The sequence below is a fragment of the Bombina bombina genome, chromosome 1 (genome assembly GCF_027579735.1).
Source record: "Bombina bombina isolate aBomBom1 chromosome 1, aBomBom1.pri, whole genome shotgun sequence".
Lineage (NCBI taxonomy): Eukaryota > Metazoa > Chordata > Amphibia > Anura > Bombinatoridae > Bombina > Bombina bombina.
In genome coordinates this window covers 246,396,354-246,418,438 of record NC_069499.1, presented here as the reverse complement: position 1 = coordinate 246,418,438, position 22,085 = coordinate 246,396,354, and the positions used below count along the sequence as shown (strand labels likewise).

General features: G+C 38.0%; 1 protein-coding gene across 1 annotated transcript in view; it reads right to left on the bottom strand.

Moving 5' to 3' along the window:
• SRP14 (signal recognition particle 14) overlaps positions 1–21,678 on the bottom strand; it is a 32,281-nt gene extending 10,603 nt beyond the window's left edge. Inside the window, exons 1-4 of the mRNA XM_053697908.1 lie at positions 21,610–21,678; positions 19,931–20,003; positions 13,173–13,285; positions 5,760–5,792 (exon numbers count right to left, since the gene is read on the bottom strand). Coding sequence (XP_053553883.1) covers positions 5,760–5,792; positions 13,173–13,285; positions 19,931–20,003; positions 21,610–21,633 — 243 coding nt within the window. The 5' untranslated portion in view covers positions 21,634–21,678. The remainder of the gene's footprint in view (positions 1–5,759; positions 5,793–13,172; positions 13,286–19,930; positions 20,004–21,609) is intronic.
• Positions 21,679–22,085: the final 407 nt, after the last annotated feature.

Sequence of the window (22,085 nt, the reverse complement as noted above, 5' to 3'; positions counted from 1 at the left end):
CTACCATTTGAGAGGTCAAAGAGGCAGGAAGAAATACAAATAACTAATGTAAATAATGTGATAAATTTATCAGGATTCACTTTAACAGACCCACAAATCTCCCTACTCTGCCATGGCTTGAATTTTGCTCCTACTAAACATTTCAATGTATTTAACACTATTCTTGATGTAAATAAACTTATACGTAATATGACCCTTCAGAGACATTTTTTCACAGAACCCCAACAGTCTACACAAGGGGATAGCCTTAATTCCCAGCCAATGCAACTTACATATACCCCTAAACTAAGTAGATTCAATTTTGGTGAAACATGTGATTTAATCAATTTGGAGAGTTTGTCACATGACTCTTTATCACTAACCAACAAACAAAGTATTAATGCTGCTAGTGGTTTTCAAAACAAATCAGAATTTTACCCCATTCATAATAGGGGTTCCACCCTAGAAACTTTCTTTAAGCGAGTGGAACGAGACTTGATTAAACTTAAAGATTCAGTTGCCTACCAGACCCCCAATTTGTCTAGGTCTGAGAGAGTGGCTCTTAAGGAGCTCCAAGAGAATAAAAACATAGTTATACGCTCAGCCGATAAGGGGGGCTCTGTCGTGGTTTTGAACAAGACTGACTATGTAAATGAGGCACTACGCCAGCTTAACAATGTAGAGGATTATATCCCCCTTGATAGGGATCCTACCACTACATTTAAGAAGGATCTATTGGACATTTTGGACGATGGGTTGGAGGAAGGGCACTACGATCAAAAAACATTTGAATTTTTAGTAGTGGATCATCCAGTTGTGCCCATTTTCCATCATTTGCCCAAAGTCCATAAGTCCCTGACAGAAGTCAGGGGTCGTCCAATAGTGAGTGGTATTAATTCTCTGTTGGAACATGTGTCACAATGGGTTGATAGCATTCTACAACCACTTGTTAAGAACCTACATAGCTACATCCAGGATACGAAGGATGTAATAATGATTTTGGACAAACTTAAGTGGAACAGTGCTTGCTATAAATGGGCAACTATTGACGTAGTAGCATTGTATTCCTCGATCCCTCATGAGGAGGGCCTTACAGCAGTTGGTTTTTTCCTGGAATACTATTCTGATTTTTCTGAGGACTTTCGGTGCTTCATACTCAGAGTATTAAAGTTTTTGCTAACCCACAACTATTTTTCTTTTGAGGACAGGTTCTATCTCCAGAGACGTGGGACAGCCATGGGGGCTAAGTTTGCCCCCTCCTATGCCAACCTTTTTATGGGTTGGTGGGAGCTGTCCCACGTCTTTGGAGATGGAAATTCCTACAGACACCTAATTTGTTTTTATGTTCGCTTTATTGATGATCTCCTTCTTGTATGGAAGGGGAGCACAATGCAGTTTACATCTTTTGTGGCATATTTGAACTCCAATAATATTGGAATCAAGTTTACCTATGAACTGAGTGAAAATGAAATAAACTTTTTGGACATCACCATCAAAGGTATGGATGATGGAAGGGTGATTACTGAGATTTTTAGGAAACCCATAGCAGGGAATACACTCCTCCATGCGAGTAGTTGTCACCCAAGACATGTACCCTATGCGGTAGCTAAGGGACAGTTCACTAGGGTCAAGCGCAATTGCACATTACCTGATAAATACACAGAACAATCAAAAGATTTGACAAACAGATTGAAGAGTAGAGGATACAGTTCCCATGTCATCAAAAAAGCAAGAAATCAGGTTGATACGCTTGATAGGAAGCAAACTTTGGATACAAAAAGTAATGCTCTCAGTCTATCTGAGGAACATCACAAAGGAATAACCTTTGTCACAGAATACAGTCAGGAATATCAGGACATTTGCAGAATAGTGAAAAAACATTTCTCTTTTCTTGCTGCAGATGACAAATTGGAGAACTGTGTCTCCAAAGGATTGCGGTGTTCCTATAGGAAAACAAGCACTTTAGGTAACATGTTGTCACCATCAGTCTTACCCAAAACCGATACACGACAGAGCTCCTGGCTTACACATAGGGGCATTTTCAAATGTCACAATAAATGTAGGGTGTGTGAGTTTGTCCTCCCTGCGGATAATGTTAAATCAGAAGTGACAGGTGAAAGGTTCCCCATACAAACATGCCTAAAGTGTACCTCCACATATGTGGTCTATGTCCTCAGTTGTACCCACTGTCATTTACAGTACGTGGGACTTACCACAACAGAGGTTAAGGTCCGCATACGTAATCATCTATCAACCATACAGGCAGGTACGGCATCCACTCCCTTGGTACAGCATTTTGCTAAATATCATCATAGCAGTGTCAATACACTGAAATGGCAGGCTATTGAAAGAGTTACCTGTCCACCAAGGGGAGGGGATAGGGATAGGTTGCTACAGAAGAGGGAAATGTTTTGGATCTTCAGACTCCAGACCCGTGTACCCACTGGCCTGAACTCCGAGTATGATCTAATTAATTATTGGCAATAAGAGATTTTTTGCCATGGGTTACTTTCCCTTTTCTGCGGCACCAGCTTCTGTCCCCTATTATTATTATTATAACAATAAAGTAACGATATAATGTTTTATTATATTGTGGTATAAACATATCATGATGTAATAGAATCTATTGCATTTACTGCCGTGCTTTTTTGCATTATTGACATTTGTCATGCCTCCATTGAATCGTTCTTTCTTTCTTTTTTATGATATATAGAACCTTTCTTTTCTACATTTCCCCTTGGGGACTAGGTATTTACTAGCCATACCGTTGAATACTCCACAAGGAGAATATCATTAATATGGTAATACAGGGGTTGTTTGGTGACATACGAATCTTGTTTACATTCCTTTGTTAAAATAAAATGAAACTAAGTATAATTAAATGAAATATATAAATTTATCAATACGAAAGAGGAATTATGCAGTGTTCAGGTTATATATAATCCAACATTCAGCTACTTAAATAAGTGTTCTTATTATTAGTATTTTTCCCTCCTCTCTAGTTCAGTTGAGATTAATAATATTATTTATGTTCCCCATCCAATAACATGTCCTTAATTACAACAACATGACAGATTAGGAAACTTTTACTATTTATCCATTATACATTAATCTTTGATTACACCAAATCTTTGTAGGTTTTGTAACGCTTTTTGCCACCATTAAAACAGAAACAATGTAACTGTTTAGGGCTTATGATTAAATAATATTATGTATCATGTTAGTAACTCTACATGTGCACCGCTACATATTGTATTGTGCTTTAAACGCTTCACAATTTGGTAGGTTGGTAGTTGCTCTCTATGGTGTGCTTTTTTAGCGGTTTAGTTCATAGTTAGACTTATTGTTTAAATCTTTTGAACAGTTTCCATTTGATAATTCTGCTGTCATATATGTTTTTGTGTATATTCATTTTTGTTATTGGAGGGTTCTCCAGTGACAGGCTCTTTGTAATAAGAAAATTCTGAATTGAAATATAACATTTCCTTGTAAAAGTACTCAAAGAGTTAACCAGCATCACAATGCGAGATTTTGTTTTTACCCAATCAGGGCGATCCTGGTGCTTTTTAAGGTACACAGGTGCTAAGTCCATTAGCTATGATTACGGCCTCAGGCCGAAACATGTTAGCGGACTAATGTTGTGTATGCATTTGTGCCACTTCATGGAGTGTTTTTATCCTATATTCTAATAAAGACTGTTTGCTTTTAAGACCGCTGCTTGCAACTCCTTTCTACTTTACTATATATATATATATATATATATATATATATATATATATATATATATATATATATATATATATATATAGTGTGTGTGTATATTATATATATATACATACATACATACATAGAGATATACACACACATTATATATAATAATATATATATACACACACACAATATATATATATATATATATATATATATATATATACACACACATACATACATATACACACACATTATATATAATAATATATATACACAGACACAGAGATATACACACACATTAGATAGATAGATAGATAGATATATATATATATATATATATATATACATATACATATACACACACACAGAGATAGGTTTTCGGAGGTTTTGCCTCCTTCATCAGCATGTAAAAGTAACTTATTTATGAAAGTCCTGAGAGTGCATTTTCTTCTGGCTAAATATAAAGATATAGAGACACAGAGATATAGAGACACAGAGATATAGAGACACAGAGATATAGAGACATAGAGATGATAGAGATAGAGATGATAGAGACTTTCATTTTTCACACTACTGCAGAAAGATATTTCTGGGACAGAAAGATATTTTTGGGCCATTTTAGCCAGAGCTGGAAATTTTAGTTTATTAACTGTCTAGTACTTCAGGGGTTTGTCTGAACAAGGTACAGTGATCCCTCCCAGGTAGGCTTCCAGCTGTATAGTAGCAGTGAACAATTTTTAGTTAACTCTCCACTCCATTTCAAAATGAAATGGGAACATGCAGTTTGAAAAAACGCCACAAGATGGCGTATGGGTAAGATCTGGAGGTATCATTTTAAGTATTGGTGCATTTTCACGAGTACAAGTACCCATGCAAATACTAGTATCGTTGCAACCCTATTTATGTCAACAGGGTACGCTAGGCAAAGTACCCTGTGGCATTGTAGTTAAGTTTAATAGGCTCCCTAATTGGCTTTATCAGATAACTACAAAACAATTCACTCTACAGGTGGAGTTTGGCTATTAATAAATAACTGCAGTAAAATGGATGTTTGTTTTAAAAACGTTAAGACTTGGCTGATATGTTGTTCTATAGCATTCACAACTAAAATGTCTTGTAATTACAAGGTGTTTACTGTCCCTTTAGGGAACTATTAAACAATGTGAGATATTTACTTCATAAGCTCATTCATTACTGGTTACTAAATGGATATAAAAACAGACGACTTTAACCCCTTTGTGCACGTTCTTCTCTGAAATTCCCAGTAGCAAAGTACCGAAGAATACACTGCTCATTTGGTAAAAACAAATATTTTAAATCAAAGTAAACATAAAAAGAAAAAGATTGTGTAAAAAAACAGCAAACTTACTTATTTTCTTGCAAAATCAGAACTTAGAAAATTTCACTTAGCTACTGTCCTCAGGGTGATAAAAGAGCTTACATGTTGGCCACGTAGGTTGCATTCTGGGTGACACTCTGTTTATCTAGTCTATTCACTTAATAGTAAACCAGCTCATGTTACTTTAGAAGTTTTAGGACATCAAGTAGACGTGCATTCTGCAACTTGGTTAGCTGCCGAGTGCGGAAAAAGGGGGCCGCTCGCAGCCTTCATCTCTTTTATGAGACGGATTCCTTCTTGTGAAAGTGCAACAAACCAAGTTATGGATTTGCATAGATCTTAGTGTGTTGCACTTTCAAAGAAGGAATCCGGCTCTTAAAAACCCTAAGGATGCGAGCGGCTGTTTCTTCCACATTCAGCGGCTAATGATGCTGCTGAATACACAAATCTAGCTCGCTAACCCATCCCGTACAGACCACAGCCTCCTTGTAGGGCTGTAACAGGAAGTAATGGACACTGCACAAATGAAGCAAAAATTGGTAAGATCCATTTAAAATGATGAATAATACATATTGCAATGGTTTCTACTAAGTATAAGCCACTGCTTAGTGTTTTTATAACAACAATAAAAGCAGACTGTTTCATAACCCATTGAACAGAAATTGAGAAGAAAGGTAAAATCTATTACAACATGCTTATGCTCTGCAACTGTCAGTAAAAATTAACTTACCATTTGGAATTTGTTCACATCTTTTGAGCTGACCTACAAAAACACACAGACAAAATAAATAAGGCTTGCAAATGTGTTCTGACTTTAGAGAGATGTTAATATTAATTTTGGCAGGTATGAAATAATGCTTTCAAAAATAGAAATGTTCATAGTATTTTTTTTTTTTTAGCAATTAACAAAAAGCAAAGTGAGAGAACATAAATCAAAACAGCATGAATACTTTTAAGTACACTTGCACACAGGTTTTAAGAAACTCGGCAAATAGGTTGTTTGAAACATCTTGGAGAACTAACCACAGTTCATCCGTGGATTTAGGCAGCCTCAGTTGCTTCTGTCTCTTCATATAATTGCAGATAGGCTTACAGGCTCTGTGGGGGCTACATCATCACTTCCAAGTCTCCTTGTTTTTCTTTAAGCTGAAGATAGTTTTTAAGAAGGTTTTGCTGCCATGCTACAGAATGAAATTTAGGGCCACTCAGATGCATCCCTGAGGGTATTGCATGATGGATACGTATCTACCTGTATTGATCAGAATTGATGATTTCCTCAAATCCACAACGCCATTTACAGAAATGTAGCCCAAAACTTGTAAGGAAACTCCATCTTGCTTCACTGTTGCCTGCAGACACCCATACTTGTACCGCTCTCCAGTCCTTCTGCAAACAAACTGCCTTCTGCTAAAGCAAAATATATTAAATGTCGGCTCATCAGTCCAGAGAACCTGCTGCCATTTTCTGTGCTGCAGTTCCTGGGTTTTTTTCGTGCATAGTTGAATCGCTTGGCCTTGTTTCCACGACGGAGGCATGTTCTTTTTGGCTTTAAGTCTTCCCTGAAGACCACTTCTAACCAGACTGCTCCAAAACACTAGATGGGTGTACCAGAGTCCCACTGGTTTTTGCCAATTCTGAGCAGATGACAATACTGTACATCTAACTGCAAAGGGAAGTAAGCATGATGTGCCTGATATACTGCACTAAGTTTCCTTGGCTGACCACTTCGCCATCCATCCTAAATGTGGCATGTTTCATTGTGCTTCTTCAGAAGAGCTTGGACAGCACATCTGGAAACCCTTGTCTGCCTTGAAATTTATGCCTGGGAGAAACCTTGCTGATGCAGTATAGCTAACTTGTATCTTGTTGCTGTACTCTTGCCATGGTGTATGACTTGACAAACTGTCTTCAGCAACCTCATCTTGTTAACCAGTTTTATTCCTCCTACACAGTTAATGATTGTGTTTCAACCCACACATTAAATTGATGATCATTAGCACCTGTTTGGTATAATCGCTTAATCATGCACCTGGCTAGATGCCTAAAGCAGGGCTCGACAAACCCAGGAGCCACCTGCTCCTAACTTTTTGGGTTATTCTCTATATACAAATACCACTGTCTGGCTCCTAAACTTTAAACAGATTTAGAAAACAAAAAAAACCCGCTGAGGCGAGAATCGATTCACGTTACCCACGTGACCTCGCCTCCAGGACAAGTAACAGAAAGTGCGCAAAAGTGCGCGGTACAGCGTTTTGACGTCACGTCACCCAATAAAGCAACATGGGCGCTCCATGGGCGGTCTCTGGAAGTGCCGAAGTTACGTAGTAGGAGCAGGACTGTTGCCTGAAAGATTGATGATGGCGATGACGATTCCGACTCCGAGTATACACGGCGGTATACAGTTACACGGCGGGCTCATTTTTATTTTGTGGGAGACAGAGTAGGAGACCTATGGTGAGAAACTAATAACTTTAAAAGCTTATTTATTTACCAAAACGTCGTACATTTTGCCAATGCCATTGCCATGCCATAATTTGAATTGCCTATGCCATTGCCTACTTGCCTAGTAATTACTAATTAGCTTACTGAAAGAGCACAATAAGGGGTACACAACAACAATAAGGGGTACAATTAAATTATTAATTATCAAATCAATATTATTTACTTAACGCTACTACTACTGACTGATGCTCAGGCTGCTGCATAATTGCAAATTGCTGCATTATTGAATATTGCCTATATAAAATGTATTATAAATAATAAATAGTATACTATTGTCTATTACTCTCTAATCTATGTTTTTCACATGGATGCCGGTCTGTGGCCCCTCTACAATACTACAATCAATAATCTTGTAGATGTTTTTCACATGGATGCCTTGCCTGGTCTGAAGTGCAAATATTTTAAATAATATATACTTATATTATATATATAATAATAGTATACTATTTATTTAATATAATAAATTGTATATATGCAATGCAAATGCATGTGGTGAGTGCTCTCTTAAAAGATGCCACATGCCAATCCGAAGAACCCAATCCCTGTTTTATAAGTTATTTAACAAGGCTAAAAGCTGCATTTTTAAACATACTAAACTAAAGGCCATAAAACCCAATTTTTGATTCAAGAAAGTGCATGCAATTTGAAACAACTTTCCCTATTATATCATTTGCTTATCCTTTGTTGAAATGCATCGCCTCCTTGTGTCATGCACTAATGTGTGTTGCGCATTGCTATTTCATCAACAAATGATATCTGAGAAGTATTAAGCAAATTAAATAATAGAAGTTAGTTATGTTGTTTATTTAAAATTGTATTCTCTATCTGAATCATGAAAGTAAATGTTTGGGTTTCATTGCACCTTTAAGTGTGTAATATATTACAGTAACTTACAGTGTCAGTGAGTGATGTCCCCTGAAATGCAATTCGTTTTAAAAATTATGTTGGCAAAATGTATGGCAAGTAGTTGAAGTTACTACTATTACTATTTTACATTTGCGGCTTGACATTTTGACAACTTGAACTTAGTGTTTTTTTGGGGTTTTTTTAACACTGACAGAGTTCGACGTTGACAACAACATCATCCGTCACATATGTACATGTCATGCTAAAATGACAGAGGGAGACAAAAAAGATAGAGAGATAAATAATGCACCTAGCATTTTAAAAGCAAGCATCTGGGCACATTTTGGATTTTATGAACATACTGGAAAGCACGAATTGGACAAGACACACGCGGTTTGTAAAGCCTGTCACACAAAAATTAAATACCTAGGGAATACTACTAACTTGAGAAATCACGTTAGACGTTTTCACTCTGAGATGCTAACCCCTGCCGCCAGTGCCACTGCCAAGGAAATAACAAGACTAGCTGAAGCTCATCAGCCAAGAATTGATGCAATGCTGTCAACTTTGCCGCCCAACTCTGAAAAAGGGAAGAGAATAACCAAAGCTGTGGCAACTTTCATAGCGAAGGACCTACGGCCTTACTCTGTTGTGGAAAACCTTGGGTTTCGCAACCTGTTGAAGACGCTAGAGCCACGTTATAAGATCCCGTCACGCAATCACTTAACAGAAAACGTTATACCTGCACTCTACCACGAAACAAAAGCTCAGGTAATTGCATCAATGAGCCAAGCCAGTCGAGTCGCATTAACGTGTGATTCATGGACTTCAGTCACGACGGAGTCTTATGTAACAGTAACTGCACATTACGTTAGCAAGGACTGGAAGATCTTGTCGCATGTGCTGCAAACGAGAGCAGTTTATGAGTCTCACACGGGTTCTCATCTGGCGGAGCTACTGTCTCGTGTCGTGGAAGAATGGCAGATGTCCGATAAATCTGTAGTGCTTGTGACCGACAATGCGTTGAACATGATTGTTGCTGCTCAAGTTGGAAAATTCCCTCATGTAAAATGCTTCGCCCATACAGGTATACCCCGCTCACACAGCGGGTTAGGGACTGGAGCCCCGCTGTAAAGTGAAAACCGCCTTAAAGTGAAACAAGGCAGTTTTAGCTTTCTTTTCAGTGTTTAAAATCTTGAAAACATGTTTGAACTAACATATATTAGGGGTGCAATAGTGCTACGTTTAGTTTAACACTAGCACAGCAAGTATTCAATTAGTATTCAATAAATACTGTACCTGTAAAATAGTGACAATAACTGTAGTAAAATTTGCCAGACTATAGCACTGAGACAAAGATTGCACTGCAATGCTGTAAACAGAGTGAACTGCGTATAGCAAAATAGTGCCATTCACTTTTCTCGCAATCTCATGATGATTACAGCACTGTTTCAAAATCCATGGAGGTTGAACTTCAGCTCCACAAAGCGCTGTATTAGCGAATTGCTGTAAAGTGAGGTATACCTGTACACTGAATCTCGCATCCCAGCGTGCGCTGAAAGTGGCCACGCTCTCCAGGCTTTTAGGCAGAGTGCGACGAATATCAACATTTTTCCACCGCAGCACTACAGCAAACCACTGTCTGAAAGAAAAACAGAAATGTCTTGGCCTGAAGAATCATAAGCTGATAACTGATGTGACAACAAGGTGGAACAGCTCATATGACATGGTCGAGAGGTTCCTAGAACAGCAACCTGCAATCTGTGCCACATTGTTGTCTCCAGAAGTCAGAAAAAGTGAGTCAGATCTCTGCACTCTCAACGAAACAGATGTGTCAAATGCAGAGGATGCTGTGAGTGCATTAAAGCCAATGAAAGATGCAACCACACTGATGTCAGAAGAGCGCAATCCAACTGTTTCTCTCATTGCCCCTCTAAATGCACAACTGCTCCAGAACATGACAGACACCATGGGAGACACACCCATGATCCATGAGATCAAGAATGCCATCAAAACAGATCTCCTGAAGAGGTACAGCAGTGAGGCAGAGAAGAAGATACTTTATACAGCCTCTGCCCTGGATCCTCGTTTTAAGGGACTGCCTTTTATTCTCACAGAGGAGGAGAGATTGGAGATATACAGAGGAGTGACTGAGGAGGCTGCATCCTTGGAGGTAATTTTAATTGCATCATGTTTCTTGAAAAATGTATAAATTGAAAACAAACATAAAACATATCATCCATAACAAAATAGGCTTAGCTAGCTAGCAGTAGCTTGATTAGTAGCTAGTTTAATGAGTACAAGGTTTATTATATAAGTCAGTTCGAAAACGCCACAGTCAGTCAACTTTCCCCCTCCTCCGTCCACTCCCGAGTCCTAATAGATGTGAGCTGTTAGCCTTTTACTGTCTCTCTGAGCACACACATAGCATTAGCTGGCTGCTTGAGGTAATAATGAATGCTATTTTTTCTATTCTTTTGTTCAAACACAGATTGAGTGTACTAGTACAGTTACATCTAGGAGGACAAACGTGGATGAAGTGCCACTGCCTGAGGGAAAAGAAATTCTGGAAGAAGAATCACCCATCGAGGAGGATAACCCTTCTCCTCCCAAAAGAAAGTCCACATCGCTGCTCATGACTTTGCTGGGACAGTCTTTCACTGACACTGAAGGTACAATAGAACCCAAGACCCCTATGCCAAGGCTGAAGAGGAAATAGAGAAATATTGTAAAGCCCCATCTCTGCCTCTCACTGAAGACCCTTTGAACTGGTGGCATGTACATGAGGTCATATTTCCCCTCCTCTCTCATTTGTCAAAGCGATACTTGTGTATCCCAGGTACAAGCGTGTCTGCAGAGCGGGTTTTCTCCACTGCAGGAGATGTGGTAACGGCAAAAAGAAGCACCCTCAAACCACAGCATGTGGATCAACTAGTGTTCTTACAGAAAAACCTACATAGTAGTGATTCAGGTTTATATTAATATTTAATGTTTTCGGGCACATCCAGAAGAAAGTGCTGTGTGCCCCACTGCCCAGTGCAGACTACTGTTAAGTTATTTTATATTTGTTACTGTTATATAGCTTTTTGAAAAAAAGCTTAAAACCTTGAGTAAATCTTTGTTGGATCACAAAATATACTAGTACACTACACAACTGACTGTGAGCGAGTGCCAGTTTGAATGTTGTTTGTATGTATCTATCTATGAGTGTGTGTGAGTCTGAGTGCCTTAACTGCCTTTGAATGTTTTTGTTTGTATGTGTGTCTGTCTAAGTGTCTATGAGTGTGTGTGAGTGTGACTGTGGCTGACTGGCTGTGGTGCCTTTTAATGTTTTTGTTTGTGTGTGTCCCACTGTGTCTAGTGTCTGTCTAGTGACTGTCTAACTGTCTATGAGTGTGCAGAGAGTGAGACTGAAGCCAAACCACTATATTAGGGGAAGGAAAAGCCTTGAGTAAATCTTTATTGGATCACAAATATACTGTACCCTCCAGACAGTACAGCAGCACACACACACACAACAGCACAATACAAAAATAAAGCACACACACCTCAGGTGAGTGGCGTGCCACCCTTTCTTCACCATGATTTACTCCTTGATGTCTGTGTGCTTTTTTATGTGTTTCTTTGTGTGTGACTGTGACTGCTGTGTACTGTGTTCAGTGACAGACTCAGTCACTGGTGTTCACTGTGTTCAGTTGTGCGTAGTACTGCTTTAACAGTAACTAATAACTAATTATATTTGTGATCCCATAAAGATAATATAATCAATCATCAAGAAGAAACTGTAGTTATAGTAGTTCAGTTCAATGCTACTTGTTTTAAATGTCTCTCTAGTACTACTGTAAGTCTGTAACTGTGTAAACTAATTGTATATGTCACAATCACATGTGTGTGTTGTGTGCACACTCTGTGCTGTGTGTTGTGTTCCAGATTCACGTGATGTTTGTTTGCCACAAATTGACAGTCATGAAGGCACAGTGGAGTGCACCTGTAATTTTGTACCATATATAAGGTATTTATGTTTTGTTTTCTGAGGAGGACAATTTTCACACAAATAAGGTATTATGGTGGTAACTTAAGCTTAACCTATCTATTTTGATTTTAATTTAATATCTATTATTATATTATTATTACTAAGTAAGTAAAGAAAGACATTAAATTAAAACCAACATAGATAGGTTGGACATTTATTTGTTGTTCATGTTTCTTTACAAGTGTATAGTGTACTTACTTACTATATATAAAATATACATTTAAATATTTTCTTTTATTGAAGAAGTACACTGCGAGTGCGAGCACTGCACTTTTTACACTACGTACTCTGTAACTACAGTTTGATGCCATAATATTGTTTCCAAACCAATACAACAATTGCCATTTAGTATTTACTGTTCTATAAACTGTTGATGTCTGCTGTGTTCAGACTTTGCCACAGGAAGAGTGTCCTTTTTTGAGCTAATAAAATAAAAAAAGAGTTTATTTCAATATTTTGACTGCTTGAATTTTTTTTCCTGAAAAATTTAAAAAATGGGCAAAAATAGTGCAGTAATCGTGATGCATCGTAGAATCGAATCGAAACGATGATAATCGTAATCGAATCGTGAGACAGGTGAAGATGCGCAGCTCATATATATATATATATATATATATATATATATATATATATATATATATATATATATATATATATATATATATATATATATATATATATATATATATATATATATATATATATATATATATATACCCACACACATATACACACACACACACACCCCCACCGATAACTTACCACTGTACTTATTTTTCTCTTTCCATCTGTAGCTCTCAAAAGACACTTATTGTCAGCTGGTTCAAAGTTATCTGGGTGGCCCTTGCGTGGAATTGGCTTTGTTCGACCATCATCTTTTGAAAAAGATTGGGGGGAAAAAAAACACAATATAAATGTAGGATGTCTACGTCAGATCCCACCAGGAAGGACAAGACTAGCTTTGTTAATAAGACAAAATAAAAATGTCCTGAATAAATATTTTCCATTCATACTTGCAGAGGCCAGGCCTGTCAACCACAAGTATACAAGACAAAAAAAAAGAGAAGGTATCTGCACAAATAGACAAAACCATTTTTATATACTGAATAAAATCCCCAGTTCTTTTATAATAAAACAGATCATCATATTCTGCTTAGCCAGTCACCAGCTAACAAGGTGTCCCCTCACTACAATAATCTGTCTTTATGAGCTGAATCATTTCTGCTTTTCTCTTTCAAAAAAAGGAAATGAAAGTCAAGCTGAAACTTTCAGGAATCAGAGCTGTAATTTTATATAACTTTCTAGTTTACTTTAATTATCAATTTTGATTTGTTTTCTTTGCATAAAAGTATACTGCATGCATTACTGGGAGCTAGCTGCCGTTTGGTGGTTGCACAGATATGCCTCGTCATTGGCTCACCTGATGTGTTCAGCTAGCTTACATTAGTGTATTGCTACAACAAAAAAGGATACCAAAAGAATGAAGCAAAATTTGATTATAGAAAGACATCGGAAAGCTCTTTAAAATTGTGTGCTCTATCTGAATCATGAAAGTAAAGTGTGGGTTTCATGTGCCATTTGATTAAAATTAGACTCCCTGGCAAGATATACAACCCCTAGGGCACTATTGCGAGGACCTGAGCTTGGTTGGTGAGCTTAAAGGGACAATCAAAGCCAAAATAAACTTTTATGATTCAGATAGAGCATGTAATTTTAACCCCTTAATGACAACTGACGTACCAGGTACGTCATGCATTAACAAGCAGTTAATGACAATGGACGTACCTGGTACGTCAGTTGTCAAACAGAGTGCTGGAAGCGATCACAAATGCTTCCAGCAGCTCTGAGGGTATTGCAGTGATGCCTCGATATGGAGGCATCCTGCAATACCCCTTTACAAGACTCCGATGCAGAGAGAGCCACTCTGTGGCCCTCTCTGCACCGGTAGCGATAGTGCCAGTGTCCGCCGGGTGCACGATGCGCGTGTGTGCACGTGAGCGTGCATGTGCGTGTGCACGGGGCGTGCGTGCACGTGCACCCATTAGCCACACTGACACCAATGAATGAGGGCAGAAAGGGGAAAAAAAAGGGATTTTTAAAAAAAAAAAATATAAAAGGATCTGGGAGGGGGTGGGGGTATTGTGGGGGGCTGCTACACTACAGAAATAGTTTTTTAAGTAAACAATAAAATAAAAATACTTTTTGGGGCCAAACTGGGTACTGGCAGACAGCTGCCAGTACCCAAGATGGCGGTAATTAGGTAGGGGAGAGGGTTAGAGAGCTGGAGGGGGGATCAGGGAGGTTGGGGCTAAGGCAGGGGTCCATCACAGCTAAAATACTTTATTATTTTTATTTAAAAAAAACAAAAAACTCTTATTTAGTACTGGCAGACTTTCTGCCAGTACTTAAGATGGCGGGAACAATTGTGGGGTGGGGGAGGGAAGAGAGCTGTTTGGGAGGGATCAGGGGGTGGGATGTGTCAGGTGGGAGGCTGATCTCTAAAATTAACCCTGCAAGCTCCCTACAAGCTACCTAATTTAACCCCTTCACTGCTGGGCATAATTAACGTGTGGTGCGCAGCAGCATTTAGCGGCCTTCTAATTACCAAAAAGCAACGCCAAAGCCATATAAGTCTGCTATTTCTGAACAAAGGGGATCCCAGAGAAACTTTTACAACAATTTCTGCCATAATTGCACAAGCTGTTTGTAAATAATTTCAGTGAGAAACCTAAAGTTTGTGACAAATTTTGTGAAAAAGTGAACTTTTTTTTTTTTTGCTCGCATTTGGCGGTGAAATGGTGGCATAAAATATACCAAAATGGGCCTAGATCAATACTTTGGGTTGTCTACTACACTACACTAAAGCTAAAATTAACCCTACAAGCTCCCTAATTAACCCCTTCACTCCTGGGCATAAAACACGTGTGGTGCGCAGCGGCATTTAGCGGCCTTCTAATTACCAAAAAGCAACCCCAAAGCCATATAAGTCTGCTATTTCTGAAAAAAGGGGATCCCAGAGAAGCATTTACAACCATTTGTGCCATAATTGCAGAAGCTGTTTGTAAATAATTTCAGTGGGAAACCTAAAGTTTGTGACAAATTTTGTGAAAAAGTGAACTTTTTTTTTTTTTTTTATCGCATTTGGCGGTGAAATGGTGGCATGAAATATACCAAAATGGGCCTAGATCAATACTTTGGGTTGTCTTCTAAAAAAAAATAATATATACATGTCAAGGGATATTCAGGTATTCCTGACAGATATCAGGGTTCCAATGTAACTAGCGCTAATTTTGAAAAAAAGTGGTTTGGAAATAGCGAAGTGCTACTTGTATTTATTGCCCTATAACTTGCAAAAAAAGCAAAGAACGTGTAAACATTGGGTATTTCTAAACTCAGGACAAAATTTAGAAACTATTTAGCATGGGTGTTTTTTGGTGATTGTAGATGTGTAACAGATTTTGGGGGTCAAAGTTAGAAAAAGTGTGTTTTTTTCCATTTTTTCCTCATATTTTATTATTTTTTTTAGTAAATTATAAGACATGATGAAAATAATGGTATCTTTAGAAAGTCCATTTAATGGTGAGAAAAACGGTATATAATATGTGTGGGTACAGTAAATGAGTAAGAGGGAAATTACAGCTAAACACAAACACTGCAGAAATGTAAAAATAGCCATTGTCATTAAGGGTAAGAAAATTGAAAAATGGTCCGGTCATTAAGGGGTTAAACAAGTTTCCAAGTTACTTTTTATCAACAATTTTGCTTTGTTCTCTTGGTATTCTTAGTTGAAAGCTTAACCTAGGAGGTTCATATGCTAATTTCTTAGACTTTGAAGGCCACCTCTTTTCAGAATGCATTTTAACATTTTTTCACCACTAGAGGGTGTTAGTTCATGTATTTCGTATAGATAACACTGTGCTAGTGCACGTGAAGTTATCTGGGAGCAGGCACCGATAGGCTAAACTGCAAATCTGTCAAAAGAACTGAAATAAAGGGGCAGTTTGCAGAGGCTTAGATACAAGATAACCACAGAGGTTAAAAGTATATTAATATAACTGTTGGTTATGCAAAACTGAGGATGGGTAATAAAGGGGTTATCTATCTTTTAAAACAATAAAAATTCTGGTGTAGACTGTCCCTATAAATGGACAGAGTACTCAAGCAGACAAGAGTTAATGCTAATGATGAAATTGGTTGGGCTCTCTCTTCCCCACCCCCGCTGGGCATTTGATTTCTTCCCATGGCTCGTGTTTACATAACTTTTCTTTCGCCAGTATTACGAGGAGGTGATTCAATCAAGCAAAATCAGCTATTTCAATAGACAAAATAAAAAGGAACTATCTGTAAATAAGTGAATACACTACAAGGAGGTACTATAATGGATCATTGGAAACTCATTAAAGGGGAGAAAGTTTTAGAAAAAAAAAACTATACCGTTAAATTATTGGAAAACAGTCAGATTTCCTATATTTAAATACAAGTTGACAGTCTTTGGTTGGCACACTTAACAAAAAATAGAGTTTATATATTTAGGAATGCTGGAAATGAGACAAAATAGTTACACAAAACAGGTATTAGTGCCTGTGCATATTCCTATACAAGTATAGACAAAAACCATTGTAAAATGGTTTTATAATAAAATTGTGATTTTAGTCACATAATATAGCCATACATAAAAAAGCTGGTGATGTTACACAGTGGTTCAAAAAAAAAATGAAATACACATACAATATCTCTCTTTTTCTACAATTTGTTTCAGCCTGAAAATGTAAGCTTCCACAATCTAATCATCAAGATCCCCAAGATAGAACTTGCTGTGATCCGAGATGTCATCTAAGAAAATGCAGCATGTCTGCAGAAAGAACAGGACACATGCAGGAACTGTTAGAGATTTTGCTTTGCAGCACTGCTCCACATCAGGCTGCTCTTTTTAAAAAGTGTTGTGCTCTGGCTGCACTGTTTTCCGTAACAGTGCAGCCAGAACGTAGCACTGTTTGAAGAGAACTGTTAAATACCAAGCAGTGCTGATAATTGGCTCTCAGGGATTTTTTTCAACCTCACCCTCTAGCCTTTCCCTGTCTGCAAAGCTGTGACTCCTGAATGTAAGACATTCTCGTGAGCAATGCACCTTTTTTATCACTACATTTTAACCTTACAATTATGTGATTAGAGAAAGAGCAAAGGAAATAGATTATCAACTGCTGCAATGTATTATAAAACTTTAAAAATTGCTTTATTCAGTGTGACCGCTACATCAGGAGCGGAACAGAACAAGTCACCCCTGAGATCTTCCATACCGCAGAAGCCAGAGCAGCGGAAGTCTATTCACGGAGAGTCCCAGTCACAATCTAACCCTCACCCCAGGAGATCAAATCCACCTACACGGAGACCGCGTTCTGTCACTTATCCTTCTCGTAGCTGGGGTGTATACATAAGACATTTCTCATGTCTGCCAGGCAGCCTTCTTGTTAGGCTTCTAGAGCAATCGACACGGCACAGACCCTCTCTCTATGCCCTGACCGGACTAGAACAAATCTCCAGAAGGGGCATTGGTTAAAGAACATTTACATTTTTGCCTTCTGACAATATACTCATCAAGCGCAGCATCTGCTTATACCCTCCAACAGAACTCTATTATAGATTATGCTCTTGCTACTGGAAGATATTTATGACGGCTGCAATGCCTGACACACTACACTTTCCAGCCAGTGTGAGACTCAATAAGCTTATTAAAGCTCATACAAGTCAGGTCTATATCTCCACAACGTTATTTGTAAACTAGTTCTAATGATGACCCCTGAGTTTGAGTTTTTTTTCTTCTACTGGATCCTAAACGGACATATTTGATTCTTGTTAAGGTCTGATACCCCCTACGGACATTTTGTTAATGCATATTTTATTGCTTTATCAATGTTTTGGTACTGGTGTGGATATGAGTATATGTAAAATACTGGGAGCCTCCCTATATACTTATGCCCTGTAGATCTGCCTCTAGAACCAATGCTTAAAACTATTATGCTCCTACAAGTTCTTCAGATAGTCTGAGATCACCTTAGAGCTATGTCTTGAGGAAATACCTAGTTACTCTTCTTTTCGTGAGGAATCTGTACCCACTTTATGCCAGAATCTTCCCTAGTTGTTCATTATAGTATGACATGACTATTCCATTAATGCCATGAAGCAGTAGTATGCATGACAGAGTGTCTAGTGGCCTTTAAATATAGTTAGCATCTATGTTTTTTTTTTTTTTTCTTTATTATTATTATTTGTTTAAGTTCTAGCCCTTTATTCAAGCATAGTACCTCCAATCTGAGCTTAGCTGTACGGCTGCCTTATTTTATATTAGCACAACAGGTACCTTCGAATCTGTATAATTATATGCAGGTTTATAATGTTCCATTCATTTAAACATAGTGAATTATTTAACATATTTGCAGTATATCTTCCCTGCCTTTCGTTTAGACTACAAGTCAGGTTTATACAAGTAGTAATGAGCATACTCCTATAGTCAGTTTATTTCAGTTTAATAACTTGCATAACATTATTTTATTTTCTGTAATTAGATCATCTTGTTTAGTGAGATTTTTACGTACATTACAAAATTTAGCTCAAATATCATCATGTTTTCTGAAATATATTTAAAGTTGACTTAATTACACACATGGTTTTAGCTTCTGTGTTTATGTTTTCAGGCTCCCGCTATAGGAGTACAAAGGTCTAGATATGTGTAGTTATGTTTCTATTGAGTAACAATCCTTTAGCTCCAACTAAATTTGTCCCTAGTGCTAACATACTTACTGGCTCCGCCCTCCACCCCCCCATCCATCCTCCCCTTATTACATTTTGAGCGGCTCTTGCCCGCTACATCCCCTTCCCCCATAAATTTATAGAGTCACCTCCTCCCTAGTTTTACCCTTATCTGAATAGATCCCATACTCTTCTTGATATATAGCTAGGAGAGGACCGTTTTCACTTATATTACATATATAATACTCTAAAACAAAACTGAAGTCTTTTTATGTGATAGCCCACATTCTTTGGAAATGTTTGAGATTCTAGAATGTATTACTTTCCCAATTGAGCTGTGTATACTTTGTTCTGTAAATGTTTTGGGGTTTACCCTATACTCTGTATTTGTTGATGACTTCAATAAAAAAAAAAAACAAAAAAAAAAAAAAACAATTTGATAATGCACCCCATTGTTATCTACCAATAACGGAGTATATTCCTCCACAGATGTATTAATCTTATCTGTTCATGTCTGTTACAAATAAACACCTCCTGGCCTGCAAGTCAGCATTAGGCCTCAATGTCAGAACTGAGATCGTTAATCCTACCAATTGTTTTCCTTAAAATAAAAAGCAAAAAAAAAAAAACCAAAACAACAAAGCTGACAAGATTGTGTTCTGATCATACAATTCAGTGAAGTGGCAAAGGACAAAATAAAAACACTATCAAATCAAGTAAACAAAGAAGAGAACCCCCCATGATATAAAAAACCCAAAACATTTTAAACATACATTTCTTTAATGTTATATAAACACTTCCTGATGTCCGGCATTTCTGAAATAACCGTGTCAGCTCACTCAGAAACTGCAAAAGATAAAAAAATTTTTTATTAAGTACATGATTAACCAATAGTTTGCTATAGATTATTTATTAAGCTCTTACTTTCCACAGTTCAGCACAATACAATCCATGGGTTTTTAACAAACCCAAGTTATTTTATACTAATAAAAACATGTTTCATGTACCTGATCTTAACCCCTTAACGACGCATGTCGTACAGGGTACGTCACACACAACCTGGTCTTTAAAGACCAGCGACGTACCCTGTACGACATTAGGGTTTAATGCGGCTGGAAGCGATCCTGATCGCTTCCAGCCGCTTTCTGGTTATTGCAGTGATGCCTCAACATCGAGGCATCCTGCAATAACTCTCCTTGGCCATCCGATGCTGAGAGAGCCACTCTGTGGCCCTCTCTGCACCGGACATTGATGGCCGGTATCGTTGGTGGGTGGGTGGGAGTCAGTCTGGGAGGCGGTTGGGCGGCCATCGATGGGCCGTGTGATGTGGAGGGCGGCGGGATCGCCGGGGCGCGCACACTGGTATGGAGCGGGTGGGAACCGCTACACTGCAGAAAAAATTTGAACAGAAAGTGGGAAAAAAATAAAAATGATCTAAGGGATCTATTTAGAATGGGTGTTTTTTGGTGGTTGTAGATTTGTAACAGATTTTGGGGGTCAAAGTTAAAAAAAAAGTGTTTTTTTTTCCTTAAAGGGATACTAAACCCAATTTTTTTTCTTTCATGATTCAGATAGAGCATGAGATTTTAAGCACCTTTCTAATTTACTCCTACTATCAATTTTTCTTTATTCTCATGCTATCTTGATTTGAAAAAGCAGTACTGTAAGATTTAGAGCGGGACCATTTTTTGTTCAGCACCTGGGTAGCACTTACTGATTTGTGGCTAAATGTAGCAAACCAATCAGCAAGCTCTACCAAGGTGCTGAACTAAAAATGGGCCGACTCCTAACCTTTTATTACTGCTTTTTCAAATCAAGATAACATGAGAACAAAGAAAAATTGATAATAGGAGTAAATTAGAAAGTTGCATGTTCTATCAGAATCATGAAAGAAAAGATGTGGGGTTAGTATACCTTTAAGGGGTTAATAGCAAAGAAGAGTCTCAGAGGAAATCACCGCACTTCAGAGAGGAGATTTTATTCCTCTCTGCTTAGTTTGCTAAAATATGGTTGATGCTCAATTAATTGAACAAACTGCAACCAAATGTTTTACAATACAAGTTGTTAGTACAGGCACAGCAGCCTAATTAAAACTTGTATTAGATCGAGGCTAAACTACCGTACTCCCATTCCCCAAGATCAGAGGAACCTCACTCCTCTTCAGCCCAAACAAATCAGAAGCTCTCCCCTTTCCACATCCAGTTCGAACGCTATTCTCTCCACTTACCCAGTTCAAAGGTTCTACTATACTCCCAATAAAGTTCCACTGTCCATAACCCATAAGTTCTACTATTTATACAAACGCAGTTTTTACCTTCATTCACTGATTCGCACAGTTTAGCAGCCCCATTCACTCACGCAGCATACACAGAGGGGTACGCTTGCCACCTAATGGCAAAAGTATTGTTTGTTTTTAACCTTTCATATATAGCGATTTTATCCTAATTCTCACCTGCTCACTCTCCAGCAAAACCATCTTTCAACAGAGATGAGCTCAGCACTAGCAGGCGCAGGAAGTACGTAGAAAGAAATGCGACAAGGCACTATAGAGACGACGCCTTGTCATAGAGTATAAGTGGTGTAAAGAGGAACCTTCTGCGACAATAGGTGCGCCACCCAGCGGAAATCAGTGAAGCTAGTCTAATATAATGCTATGCGATACATATAGGTCAGTTATGACTGTAATGTAGTAATGCCTGCACATACTTTACACAGTTTCTTTGTCATGGCTACTGGTAAACATGTTTAGCGTTCAAAATTGTTTTATTTGCTAGACAGCATTAGTTTACTGTAAACATTTGTATAGATTGAGCCATATGTTATGGGTTGAAAGTTGAAAACCCATTTTCTTACTTTAGACGTTATTCAGGGAGCAGCGTATGGGTCTCTGAGTCTGCACATAGAGGCTAGAGCATTATTCCCAGCATT